Source organism: Anthonomus grandis, chromosome 2 (assembly GCF_022605725.1).
Source record: "Anthonomus grandis grandis chromosome 2, icAntGran1.3, whole genome shotgun sequence".
NCBI lineage: Eukaryota > Metazoa > Arthropoda > Insecta > Coleoptera > Curculionidae > Anthonomus > Anthonomus grandis.
In genome coordinates, this window is record NC_065547.1 from 4,441,765 (window position 1) to 4,456,624 (window position 14,860).

The 14,860-nt window shown below is 31.3% G+C and overlaps 2 protein-coding genes across 2 annotated transcripts; one reads left to right on the forward strand and one right to left on the reverse strand.

Annotated features, from left to right (window-relative positions):
- The first annotated feature begins 1,209 nt into the window (after positions 1-1,209).
- On the forward strand, positions 1,210-8,064 carry LOC126750459 (vacuolar protein sorting-associated protein 29). The gene is made up of 5 exons (XM_050460084.1): positions 1,210-1,321; positions 1,374-1,565; positions 1,621-1,723; positions 1,778-1,910; positions 1,966-8,064. Exons 1-5 carry the CDS (start codon positions 1,319-1,321, stop codon positions 2,081-2,083), a joined length of 549 nt encoding a protein of 182 aa, XP_050316041.1. The 5' UTR covers positions 1,210-1,318; the 3' UTR covers positions 2,084-8,064.
- Positions 8,065-8,733: 669 nt separating this feature from the next.
- LOC126750458 (2-methoxy-6-polyprenyl-1,4-benzoquinol methylase, mitochondrial-like) lies at positions 8,734-10,102 on the reverse strand. Its single transcript, XM_050460083.1, has 6 exons — positions 9,850-10,102; positions 9,651-9,800; positions 9,442-9,597; positions 9,151-9,328; positions 8,983-9,094; positions 8,734-8,928 (listed from the first exon to the last, which is right to left on the reverse strand). Exons 1-6 carry the CDS (start codon positions 10,031-10,033, stop codon positions 8,827-8,829), a joined length of 882 nt encoding a protein of 293 aa, XP_050316040.1. The 5' UTR covers positions 10,034-10,102; the 3' UTR covers positions 8,734-8,826.
- Positions 10,103-14,860: the final 4,758 nt, after the last annotated feature.

The window sequence follows — 14,860 nt, forward strand, 5'->3', positions numbered from 1 at the left end:
TTAATTTAACCTAATTTAACCTATCTTAACTTCTTAATATCTATCTGGTGACGCTAATTTGACAACCTGTCAAAAGTTGTCCAATTAGCGTCACCAGATAGATAGTGAAAAGTTAAGACATGAATGTGAAATCCATTTTGCTCTATGATCTCTAAAAGATTAAAAATGGGCTATGTTTAACAGCTGTTCTTTTGGGAATGGCAAGACGGATTTGAAATTTGATGGTATTTTTGGAAAGAAAATTGAAAGACCTTTAATATGATGTATCACTCGACCCTCTTTCTGTTTAAGATTTTAGGGGTGTATCTCACCTGTACTGTACACCGTACTCTCTGTCTAAGGTGCTGTAGATAGGGACGAGATAATATGCTTATTTTTGTTCCCCCTTTATTTTACAGAAAGTGTTTTCAGCCTTTTTTTATTTAGTTTTTTGTTCCTTCCTAAGATATGGCCTTTTCAAATTGTCACCCTGTATATGTGTACTCGTATATGCTGACAACAGTCAGGCGGTCAAAGCAGTTAAATAAAACTTTTTTAATAAAGTGGTACCTTTTACGTAACTACTTACCTTTCTCGACTTCCATTTAAAGATACCATCCACCATCTTCTCTTTTTTTTTCTTAATTTTTTTTTTTTTTTTTAATTTTAAATAACACCCACTCATATTTACAAACGCTGCAGCAGCTACGACATTTTCAGAATAAACTCTATTCATGATGGCCGACACTCATATCACACCCACATCAACTACCACCAACATTTAACAGCAACATCAACAAACAATGCACACGTCGTGTGAAAGCCATGGCTTGTGTATTGGTGTGTTGAGCAGAGATACTTGCCAAGTATACCAGTATTGGTGTACTTGTCAAGTACACCAGTCGTGTGAGGCCGGCTTAACAGAGATCTGTTTTCAACACACCTCTAATGTAAGGATGTAACGTTAATTACTTAGCAAAGCCTGTAGACAGCAACATTCTAGATCCATAATAAGGGATATAGACAGCATTCGATACCGGAGCAATATTATTGCCCGTTTAGTAGAGAAATACTTTCTCATTTGTTTATTCGCTTTGCTGTTTCCAGAATGTGCTTAGAATATCCCTTGAATTTTTTTAAAGTGAAGTTTTTATTTTGACTAAGGCATTATATTACTTAACACAAAAAACTGTGGCAACACCGGACCTGGTCCTCTATGACATAATGTCATAATGTCTGTCAATGTTGGCAGTTAACAGCTGTAAAATTATTCAAAACAAAACTCCCATTTCCAAATTGCTGTTTTCTATTATTTTTCCTGTTGAAAAAATACTTTATAATGGTAAGCACATAAAGTACTAATGTCACCGCGGTACAAAATCTCACTTTTCCAGCTTGTTTTGGTGTTAGGAGATCTGCACATTCCACACAGATGCAGCAGTTTACCTGCTAAATTCAAAAAATTACTGGTTCCCGGCCGGATTCAGCACATTTTATGTACCGGAAACTTATGTACCAAAGAGTCTTACGATTACTTAAAAACTTTAGCTTCTGATGTACATGTGGTCAGGGGGGATTTTGATGATGTAAACTTAAATGAAACCATTAAACATCCCAGACCACTAACAACTCTTTTTTTAGAATTTAAACTATCCAGAACAAAAAGTGGTTACAGTGGGCCAGTTTAGAATTGGTTTGTCACATGGGCACCAAGTGGTGCCTTGGGGAGACCCTGAAGCTTTGGGTATGAATAATTTTTTATGTCTTAAATTTTATGAAGGGACTTGATACGTTTTAGCACTTATTCAGCGACAGTTAGATGTGGATATTCTGATCTCAGGGCACACACATAAATTTGAGGCCTACGAGCATGAAAACAAGTTTTACATTAATCCAGGTAGTGCAACAGGAAGTTATAATGCCTTAGACACGTAAGTACTGCTAAAATAGGTTCAGATATGATTATGTTGGCAAGGGTATTATTAGGTCAATAACTCCATCTTTTGTGCTAATGGATATTCAAAACACTACAGTGGTAACATATGTTTACCAGTTAGTAGGAGATGATGTCAAAGTGGAAAGGATAGAATATAAGAAAAACTAATTTATTGCATTTCTATTGAACTTTATTAAAATAAGCATTCATATCGTGTGTGCAGAAGAAGACTGTTACATCTCAAAATGTGTAACTGTTCAGGAGAGCTACTTAAAGAATATTATTTTATCATTAAATGTTCTTTATAGTCAATCACAAAAATTATGTTAAAGTATGGCATTTAGATGTTACATTAAGATTATTATTATTTAGTTTTTTTATTTTGGTAAAAACAGGAATATGTAACTCTCTTGAATATTTTTTTCAATGAAATTTAAAAATATAGCTAATGTTTTTTTTTTTAAAGAATATACAATTAAAACTTTCTTTTATAGTTAAATATTTAACAGATAACAATCAAACGGTAAGACATCAAAATATCCCCAAAAATGCTTATGTAACTCTCTTTTACAGAAAATATACACAAAGGTAAGTTTTGTATCAGTTTATTATCTAGTAAAAAAATAAACAAATACAATATCAAAGCTAAATTAAAACATTAAAAAATTCTTAAGTCACTTTAAAACATAACTTTGGCTTAGTATTAACTTCCAACCTAAATATAAACATAGAATCTAAAAAAAAACAAATTGCCGCTTATCAATTAACTCAAAGTTAAGCAAACACTAACCTAGGTAGATTTTATGTTTAAAAAAATCTAGAGACAACTTAACAGAACATAAAAATTAAAAAAAAAACATAAAAGTCAAAAAGGTTTCTGTTTATACCTTAGCTATACAGCTTCTACAAGTTTTGAAAAAAATCCAAATAGTACATTGTCATACACTTTTTTTTCTCAATTACAGTGAAACTTCTTTAACTCGAATCTTCAAGGGACAGACTAAAAAATTCGACTTATGGAAAAATCGACTTACAGAAAAAAACGGCTAATTAAGGGGTTATTGTTTATTAGTACCAAAAAAAGTATTTTCTTCATATAAAACTAAAATTTTGTATGTTGTATGTGTTACATAATATGTATGCATATCAATATGTTTATAATTTTTTTTTAAAGAAGTCAGTTATTTTTTTTTTGTATGAAATTGGTCCATTTTTCCTTATCTATAAAATCTTCTAATAAATTTAAAGAATTGTGTATTTCATATGGAATATTTTCTCTGGATAAAATAAAACATCTTATCTTTTCAATAGCAGAAATCGTCTCGTCAATTGTAGGTGTCGGAACAGTCTCACCTTCGCTTTGGCCATCATCTTCATTTCCTTCAGGGTCTGAAACAATACAAAACAATTCTTACAATCTAAAAAGGCATAATCTAGCCTACCTTTTTTATTTGGAACAAGATTTTCTATTATGCTTTCTAGGATCTCTTTATCAGTTGGAAAACCTGTTGTTTGTACATTATCATCAATTGTCACATAGTCTTCAAATGAAACATCACTCATGTTTATAGCCCTTCTGTATGAGGTCCACAGGGTTTTTAATTCAGATAATGGAACAAGGTCATCCTCGTCTCAGTTATCAGCATCTTGTTGAACTTTATCTTTAACAAATCCTGCTTTTCTAAAGCAATTAGCAATGGTTTGTTCTTTTACGTCCAGAGTCCACGTTTTATTAAGATCTTGAATTGCGTCAAGTAACGTCACAGTTGTAGGAGTTGCCACTTCCATATGGGCTAAAACTTTCATAACAATCCGCTTCCTATAATGTTGCTTCAAATTTTTTATAATTCCTTGATCCATGGGTTGTAAGATTGACGTAAGGTTAGGCGGAAAATATTCAAGTTTAATATTTTTTAACTTAGATTCAACAGACTTGGGATGTGCAGGACAATTATCAACGAATAGTAAAACTTTTCTTCTTTGGGCTGCAAATTTCTTATCAAGCTTTAATAGCCATTTTTCATAAATCTCACTTGTCATCCATGCTTTTTTATTAAACTCATAGTCCACTGCAAATGATTTAATGCCCTTAAAACAACGTGGATTCTTTGACTTACCAATGATTAGCAACCTAAGCTTTTTAGTCCCACTCATATTACTTCCAACCATAACTGTAATTTCGTTCCTTGCTGTTTTTGCCACCATGGCATTTTTGTCCTTTAAATGCTAGTGTTTTGTTGGGTAAACATTTAAAGAAAACTCCTGTTTCATCAGCATTAAAAATGTCATCCTTATCATATTGACCGATCAGAGTGGGCAATACATTCTTTTGCCATTCTTCACAAGACGCCAAATCTGCAGAAGCACTTTCACCACATAAAGACATTTGAACGATGTTATGCCTAGTTTTAAACTTATCTAACCATCCTATGCTAGCTGCAAAATCGTCCCGCCCCAAAGCAGTTGCAAACTCCTTAGCTTTTTCTCTTATAAGAGTTCCAGATAGAGGGAGATTTTTATTTCGTGCCGTAGTAACCCACTTAAGCATTGCTTCATCAATATCTTCATTCACACAAGGTGTAAGCCTTCTCCTCTTACAGTTTGAAGCGTAATCATCTTTTTTCTCTAAAAGTCTATCCTTGTTTTTTAGGATCGTTGACAGAGTATTGGGTGGTATCCCAAACTGTTCGGCAATATCCTTCTTTTTCTTTTCACCTTTTTCCACTTCAGCAATTAATTTCAATTTCTCACATAATGGTAAGCACTTTAAATTTCTCTTAGCCATAATTATTTTTAATAAAAACACATTGTCTTAATTCGCATACGCACCAAAAAACTATAACCACAAAACCGCCACGTCGCGATGAGAGCCTTTTTCCGTTTGAACTAACAAAAAGAAAAATGATACAATAGCAAATCCATGTAACAAACAGATTTTTTCCTAGAAAAATGTCTGTACTTTCCCGCAAAATTCGAGTTAGCCATCGGCAATGCGTTAAACGTTATTTCGACTTATAGAAAAATTCGAGATAGAGAAATTCGACTTATAGAGATAAAATATCATATAAACTTGATGATACCTTTTTTGGTAGTATAAAATATTCGAATTAGGGAATATTTCGAGATAAAGAAGCTCGAATTAGAGGAGTTTTATTGTAGGCCTAATAATCCTTTTTTCTTGGCATCAGAAATTCCTGGTTTTCTAGAATATGCGTTTTGCAGTTTAATGTTATCAAAATTTATGATTTTCCTTTCACTTATCGTATATCGTTTCACTTTCCGTATAATTTTTAAATCATTAAACCTAACATTTTGGGGATTTGCAAACAGATCGGCAGAAAGTTTTTTTATATCAAGCATGTCCTTAAAACAAAGTTCATTAACCTTATAAGATTTTTTTGTTTTTTTAGCATTTCTTATACTTATGTATTGTTCGGGTACATAAATAGGGTTGGCTTTTTTAAATTTTGTAATTTCTGACTCAATTCTAGCATGAACACTATCACCTTCACTTTGACTGTGTCCCTTAATTAAAAATTTATGTCTTATGGAATTAATATTCAATTTATTTACTGCAAAGATGTAAAGAGCTAAAATAAATTTGTTTTTATTTTGTCCCGGACAATTATCCGAGTAAAATATTACATCTAGATTTTCTGAGTGTTCTTGAGTTAAGCCTTCTAAATATTTCAAAATGCAAGTCCCAATATCATTGGCTCCTCTTAAGCATTGGCCTTCATGCCATACATAACAAGTACCTTCGGTTTCTTTTATATCAAAAATGGTCAAATTGAATACATTTAGTTTAGAAACATAGTAAAAAGAATTTGCTTGTCCCGTTGGACATGGTAAAACTTTTTAGAGATCGTACACTAACACTTTTACATTACCGTCCATATTCTGCTTCTCTAATCTGCTTAGCTCTTTCTCTTGTATATCCCGATTATACTTTTCTTCTAATATCTTCCTTTCTTCATCTGTTGCATTTTGATATTCAATACAGAGCTCGGCACTGATCTTTTTTTGGCAAATGGAATGCAATATTATATTCTTCATTAAATATTTTGCTATAAAGCTGGTAGTTTCCAAAATCTTGATTTTTTCTTTGCTCAGACTTACATAGTCCCTGTGAATATCCATTAAACTTTTTCCTCCTTCTATATACTCTTTGGTTGTTCTGCTTCGACAGTAATGACTGTCAATTCTAGGTATTGAATTAATATGGTTTCTTATTTGGGTTTTAATTTCATCGCTTATCTTTTTATGATTTTGGTGCCTCCCTCTTTTGTCTGTCTCAATCACTGTCCCACTTTTGCAGCTTTTTTGTTTTTTTAGTACCGTCTGAATTGTTCTGTTGTTTATGGCTAACGTTGCCATAAAAAATTTTTTACAAACACGTACCTTTGTGCTTGATATAAAATGGAATGCATTATTCGGGTTTCTAGGCTGTTCAGTATTGCTATACTTATATTTTGGATTTATTGACGTCATGTTAGATAAAATGTATTTTCGTTGCTTATTAATATCTCCGAGACTATAATATTCATTAAAAATATGTAATCGTTGTTCCTCCAAAATTTTAATATAGCATTTCAAACGACATTTCTCATTGCAAGGTAACTGAATGGATTTTTGCGGATGTTCTCTTTGCATTTTAATTTTTGTTCCATCTTCATTTTTTTTTATTTGTGTGGAAACTTAAGCTTTTCCTGTATTCCTTAATATTTTTGTTTGATTTTTTTTTCCATAATAATACATTTTTCTTTTGCCCATTTGTTTTATTTCAGTCTCATTTATAAGTTTTCGTTTTTTTGGTTGATGGATATTCTCTTCTTCCGATGTATCAGAATTATTTGGCGAGTTTGTATTCTCGTATAATGAATCCTTTACACTATCATCTGATCCAAATGGATCATGTTCCTCATCAGATTCTGATGAAGATGATGTCGATGATGAGTCAGATGAATTCGATGATGAACTGCTTGAAGAGGTTGACGAGCGTCGCACTGAGGTTCCTAAAAGAAATAATTAAAACCAAAATATTTAATCTTTATTTTTTTACCTTGGAAAAACGTATTAGTTTTGATTTTGAGTGCCAACATCACTACTATCCTGGTTCTGAATTTCTTTAAAATGAAAATCTATATTTTCTAAGAATTTGGAAATAGTAAAATTTAGTTTTATAGTTATTAAGTATTTGCATATTCTATACCTTCAAAATCAGTTGCTGTGATTGTATCTTCTTCTGAAATATTTGATATGATTGTTTTATCTTGATAAACACACGATGATGAACTGCTCGCAGATGGTATTGATAAGCAGGACAGTAAAGATTCTAGAAGATAAATTAAATAGAAACACCTATATAGTCTAAATTAATTTTTTTTTTTTGTTACCTTGCAAGGGAACAGATTTTTAAAAAGAGCTGAACTGCTGACCCTGTTTATAGATTTGTGATGTTTCTTCAGATTGACAGTTTTCTTTTTCTTAAAAATAGAAATTTATCTAATTAAGCTTTACGGCTATTGCCTATTTACTATTCTACCTTCGAAGTCCGCCGATATGAGCTGATTTTCTTTTGAAGTATTTGTTGTATTTCATCTTCTTGAATATTTGTTACCATTTTTAAAATGCGCAAGCTTCGATTTTCATACGTTCCAGTCATTTTAATCTGCAAATAAATTACAACATAAATTATTTTTATAGGGGTAAACAAAAACGCGAAAAACAGTATTCAGACAGCACGAATACGTGCTAAAAAGATGTATACTACAACTGTATACTATACACTGCAATGACGTATTATTATCGAACGTATTTAATTAAGATTTGCTTAAGCTGATCGCAATGTTACGTCATAGCAAACACTAAGGATGTGACGTAACTGTTTCAACGATCCAATTAAATAATATACCTTACTTACAAACATGCAGTATATTTTCTTAATTGAGGCAAAGGGTTTTGCGTAAAAGAATTTAAACTCATTTGATGGATTAACAAAGACAAAAAACTTCGAAACCGCCTAAAGATATACATAACAACGCCGTAAGCTGTTATGTTTGAGTAGCAGAAATAGTAAAATCTTGTAAAAAAAGTAACAATTGAAAAATTATCCCTTTTATTTCACTTTGTATGTTATTTTGGCTATTCACCATTTTTCAATTGAAACAAATTTAAATTTTGATGCGTTAAACCCTATGTTGCGTATTAAAACAACTTACTGTATACACGGAATTAAGACAAAATATGTTAAGAAAAACGTTACATTTTGGAATAAAACAAAATTAAATTAACATTGCTAGTCAAAGAGATTACAAGTCAAAATGTTTCTTTTTTTCTTATAACTTATCAACACTATTTAATATTTTTTAATGCCAAAAAGTTATATTTCAAAATGTAACCCTCTCTTTTAGATAAAATTAATATAATTTTTACTTACCAAAAAAAAATCAACGTTATAACTCAAATTGTAACACTCTTTAACAGGAAAAACACTTAACAATTTGCACCAAATAGAAATGTTACAGTTTTGCTCAAAGCGGACCGTCCTTTCCTGTTGAGAGCTAGTGTTAAACTGAACTGCAACGGTTTTGTTGAGCAGCGCAATGTTTTTTTTAAATATGCCGGTGTGACATCTCACCATCTCTCGAGAAGTAGTTGAACTAAACATGTAACACTATTCTAGATTAAAGAAAATTAATTTTTAGGTCGTATTTTGCAGAAATCTTAAAAAGTGCAAATTTTGAGTTGTAACAGTCTTCTTCCGCACGCACGATATTATTATAGTTAGGTATTTTAATAAAACATAATATAAGAAATATATTGTTAATGAATTTATTGTAATTTAAATGAAATATTATTTCTCGAAAATATAAAATAAGGAACACAATGAATGAGTTTTATTTATGTATTCACAACTTAAATCCTGAATGGATTGCCACCACTCCTAAAGTAACATTTTCATAACTCACTTGTCGGAAACCAGCTTCTTCGATCATAGTTTTAAAAGTTTCCTTAAACCACAACAAATAAAATGTTAAGCAGTTTTACTGAAATATTTTACTTACTTGACTTGGAAACTGCCTGATACTTTCCACTAAGTACTGATAAGGTTTCCACTGGCCTGCAATAAGTTGTCCCATAACAGGTATTACTTGAAAACTGTATTGATCGTAGAGCCTAAAAATTCCAAATATTTATAAGCTAAGAGTATAATTATCATTTAAAGTTCATACCATTGTGCAGTAGAATTTTCGAGCTGGCTAAACTCCAAACACATAAATCTGCCTCCAGGTTTTAATACCCTGTAAGCTTCACTCAACACTTTGTCAATATGAGTGCAATTTCTAATCCCAAATGCAATTGTGTATGCATTAAACTTATTGTCCTTGAAAGGAAGCTCTTCAGCATTACCTTTTTGACAAATAGAAGGTAAGAGTAGTAACAAAACTTACTTTGGAGTAGTAAGTATTTACAACAATACCAATTATCTGATTCAGGGTGGTGGGAAATAAAAAATACATTACCTTCCTGCCAAGAAATTAAATCAGGATTATGCTTCAACTCCTGACTCCTTTTTTTACCAACTTCCAACATATGAGGGTTTATATCAGTTATTGTAATATGACAGCCCTCAATTTTGTACTCATTCACATAATTTAAAAACCTAAAAGCAATATCCCCTACGAAGGTAATTATTAATCTTATAGGACAATAGAAATTAGCTGTTTTATACCGGTTCCTCCGGCCACATCTAAGAGCTTTGTGTTCTTAGTAGGACCGAGTTGACACATGAAATAATCCTTCCAAACTCTATGAATTCCCAAGGACATTGCATCGTTCATGATGTCATAATCCTTGGCGACATCCTCGAATACCTTAGCAACTAAAAATGGAGTTTTTATTCAGTATAAGAGGGTGTAAATTATACAAACCCTTCTCTTGTTTTTCGCTTTCTTTAACGGTTTCAAAGCCGAAATGGGTGTTTTTTTCGGTAGTTTCCTGCTCATTTTTATGGGTCGTCGATACCGAGGTGAAAGTTCGATGGTTGTTTTTCAGCAACCGGTTGCAAAATGGTGAGTTTGAAAAGCGTAGAATCCTTAAATTTCGAAGGGACATTTTGTTCTTATTTTGTTATCCGTGTTGATGAGCTTTTGTTTGGTTAGGTTTGAGTTTAGTAAGGTTAAGATTTGCACGTACATCAGCTGTCAACAGAATGGCTTGTAGAGAGCACGAGGCACACCCAATAAACAAATTGCGGTACGCGATGCTGTCTGCACTTTATTTTACGGTAAAGAATTACGAATTTACGTGAAGAAGAAACTGCGAAATTTGCTTGCAAATTTTGTTTTAATTAGGCTTCAACCAATTCAGCGTGATATTGGGCGTAAATCCACTCTAAACTCGCGAACTTTTGCACGAGATGCTGACTGCACGCCTGTCATTTTTAGTTAAACATCACCTCATCTATTTACCAAGTTTATATGGGCCATTAAACCAAATTAACGGCTAAAAGTTTAGAGATAATTCAGTTTGGCTAGTGCTTACATCAAAGGATTAAGAAAAAAGTTCCACCTTAAAATTATACAGCTGATTACTATTGCCAAACTAGGAATTAAAAAAAAATTGGTTGAGTTCATTAGTTATCAAATTGAATTCAAATTCAAATATGCTTTATTGTTTGAACAAAATATTGCTATAAACAAAGCTTCACCTAATCCTAAAGAGACAGAGTTACAAGGTTAAAATTATATTTAAAAATACAAGTTACAATGACGAATCAAAGTTAAACAGTTAAAATTTACATTTTTTTTTTTTTGAATTAATAAAATCAACTATATCTAACTTTTCTTAACTAAGTACAATTCAACATTTAGGGATGAAAAAAAGAAAAACATTTAAAACAAACAGGTTAGGAAAAGAGCTAGGTCTCCCTTAATTAGTTAAAATCTGATTGTCGTTGAAATATTCAGCCACAAAGTAATAAGCTCGACCACTCAGAAATCTCCACAAGAGAAACTTAAATTTGATGAGAGATTTTGCCCCTCTAATGTCCTCTGGTAGGTGGTTAAAGATTTTTATACCTTCATAAAAAATTGATCACTTTACCAAGGCAGATGTTGGAATGGGAAGCCGCAAATTATTCCGCTGGCGAGTGACATATCGTGGATTCTGTAGGACAAACCTGTATTGATAGGAGAAAATAAGGCATGCCACCTCCTGTATGGATAGGCAGTAGATTGTAAGAATGCCCTCTCTGATAAAATATGGTCGGCATGATTCCCTAGGTGATATCCCCCATATATAACCCACAGCACGTTTCTGTAGAACATACAACATCTGTAGAAGATAGTTGCTTGCACTACCCCAAAAGCAGACATCATACCTGAGATGGGACTCAATCAGGGAAAAGTACACGCTTAGAATATTGAAAGGCTAGAAGTAGCATGCCGTGGAACTATGGGCAGGTTTGTTTGCTTGCAACATCTCTGATACAATGATGCCAAATGCTTATAGAGAAATGGCAAAAATCACTTTATAATATCATAAAAATTTTCAGTTGTTTCCGAAGGCTCAAAACAATACTATTGCTCTCCTTTAATAAAATATCAAGCATTTTTTTAAAATAAATTTGATAAGATACTCTATATCGAAGTCAATATACGATAAATAAATGAAAATAAAGTACGAAGAAACGAGAAAACGGTAATGCCATCGCAACGCCGCTCGATCCCATTGTTTATGCCACGGATACAAGCACTCTCTACCAGTGACGTCGTCAACAAATATTTACCTGTTAAATTTTTATTATTATAGAGTTTGAGTATAAGTAATATTACCATTTATGAGCTATTTATGTATTTTTTTAACGGACTTCGTTAGAGGAAAGTCCTAATAAAAGGCAGTATTTTTGTCAAAGCATTTTTATGGAAATTAAATATTTAATTAATATAATATTATAGATTTCTTAATAAATCATGTTTTAAGACGTACATTTTTAACATTTTGCAAAATTTCATTGTTATTGTTATATTGAACAAAACTCAGTTTTACATCACTTACTTTATATCACATAATATATACTTCTATGGTGCTGACTTTTTCAAAGGGACAGTATTGCTTCAGCGGAAAGAGTTAAAACTACAAGGATGTTCAAATTGTGAAGGAGTTGCAGGTTCTTTATAGGTTATAAGATTTTTATTATGAGTATTTAGCCTGTACAATGGTTTTGAGACATTTAACAGTGACCTATATAATACCTAATACCAATTATTATATCATATTAATTTATACTAAAAAACAAAGCTTACCTAAGAATAAAGACTATGTACAATAGATTAGATTTGATAGTTTATTAGTAGTAATATACAAACAAGTACTTTTACAAGTCAAATAAAATATGTAGTATGTTGGGCTTTTTCGAAAATCATGTTATTATTTCTTAAGTATTTTAATAATGACTTGAGACATCTAATTCAATTTCTTTGGCGCAAATTTGTTGCAATCATCGAATTTTAATTTTTTGTTCTTTTTTTTTTCCATAATTTGGTGACAAGTGATTTAGCTTTTGAAACGGTGGAATCATCAGTGCTTAGGTCCTCAGGATATCATTTTGATTTTACCCTGGAATAATATACATAAAAATATAGTATTACCAAAATTAAAAAGAAAAAAATTAAAAAATGTATTATGATAATCCAATTGATCAATAAAATGTATGTTATTATAAAGAATCTTTGTAATATACATTTGATGAATTCCATTTAATTAAACAAATATAACACAATAAAATACTATATCACTTTTAAATAAGATATATAGAATAGGATGATACATGGCATAAAACTAGTAGTCTATTTTGAGTGTATTTTTACCTTTTCCTTGGCATAGTCAGGGAATGTGTAGCAGTTAAACAAAAACGGCTTGGATGAGAAATAGTAATTGTTGACCTAGACCTAGACAGTAACAATTAATCTCAGATGCAGTTATTGTTGATGAATGATCAGATCTGTAATTATACAAAATTTGGTGTATCAAGAATATTAATCTATTTTAATTATCCATACTTGTGTATATTAGCTTCACTATTTGTACTATATACCATTTTGGAATCTAAAGAAGAAGTTTTTGCACTCTTCAAGAAAACTACCCCTGCAGCTTTGAAGGGTAAATCACTTGGTAAATTAACTGAATTATCGGCTGCTGTGTTTTTAACCAGTGCATCAGAAATCCTAGTAAAAAAATATAAAATATAAAAATTTTACACACATACCTAATTTAATAAGTATTAGGTATAAATAAAGCTTATATGAGTAACACTAATACTTTTTGTGACAATTTTTTATACTAGGAAAATATATTTAAAAAAAAATTACCTTTAAGGTAGAGCTGATTTTTTTTAATAAAGTCTGGCTACTGATAATATTATCTCCCTTATATAAGCAATCACTTCTAAGGATGTGATCTGAACAAACAAATATGTTCTTTTTAATTGTGTTGATTTCCATTAATGAAATCCATTGTTCCCTTTGGGCATATATTAGGCAATCTATAATAAGTATTTGATATTTAATCAAAAAGCAAAAAAATTACAGTAATAAATTAATATGTGGTGCCAATTACTATATATATTATTGTAAGTTGCAATATGGTAAAACAAAAAAAAATTATCGACCAAATTTTAGGTAAAGACAAAATTAACTTTATACATAGATATCAATATCTAAATAAATTTCAAAATTCTTTAAAGGCAATAAAAATTAGTAATTTCATCTATTTACCTAATGTCTATATTAAAAAAACATAACTATATATAGATAGGTACATGGGTATTATGCCTTCTTTCTGCCAAAACAACAAAAAAAACATAAAATCCTGTAATAAAACCAGGGACAAAATTCTAGTTTTATATTTTTTTATAGCCTATTGATAGATGAATATGTTCAAAAAAATATTTAGATTTAAAAATATAAATATTTTGGTATTTTACGCACACTTTCACATTCAAGTTTTTATTAGGTTTATGTCTTATCTATAAGATCCCCTATTCTACGTTTATGATGATGGTTACCCCATGATGTGATGTTATGAAAGTATCGGTACTTACTTGTGAGAGGATCGGCTTGAATTACCTTTTTATCATGATGCGGCACAAACGACACAAGTTTTTGCCATCCTAGCAATTTAAAAAAACACTAAAATGTGGCCTTTTTCCCTTTTAAACTAAAAATTAAAGAAAATACACGAATCCCCAAAATAAACAAAAAGCCGTTTGACAGATGACACTACGCGTATGGCTCAGGCGCTAAAGCTCCGGTGTTGTCGCTTCAAATTTTTTAGAAGCAGTTTTAGGGATAAGAATGTTAATAATTTTGTTTATTTTTTGCTTAAGGATATTATATTTATTGCTAAAATAGGTTAATTGTAGTATTTATACTTTTTATTTTAAATTTTCCTATAAAATACAACACAAATAAGTTAAATTAATGCTATAATGGTTGTTAAAATATAGCTAAAAATTTCCTCCGTTGGAAATTTGCGTCGACTTGTCAACAGAGAATCGGCAAATATGTTTGTAAACAAAACACCCCTCTTGCCCCTGTGCACATGTTGGACTCAAACAAAGTTGTTGTTTACTAATTCTAGCCTTTCAATGTTCTAAGAGTACACGGCTCTCCCAATCCACATGCCAAGCTCCCGACAGGCCACCCTAACAGCAAAACAACCCGCAGAAACCCTATTGCTGAGACTCCGTATATGGTCCTCAAACTTAAGTTCTTTGTCAGTCACCAGACCCAAAAACTTATTGTTAGAATAAGGCGGGACAGGGCAGTTAGCAATAAGAATATTATCAACACTACGGTTATTTGTAAAACAAATTAGTTTGGTCTTCTCTGGATTTAATGATGTAAATTTGCCCTGCACCACTCATATATAAGTTGAAGA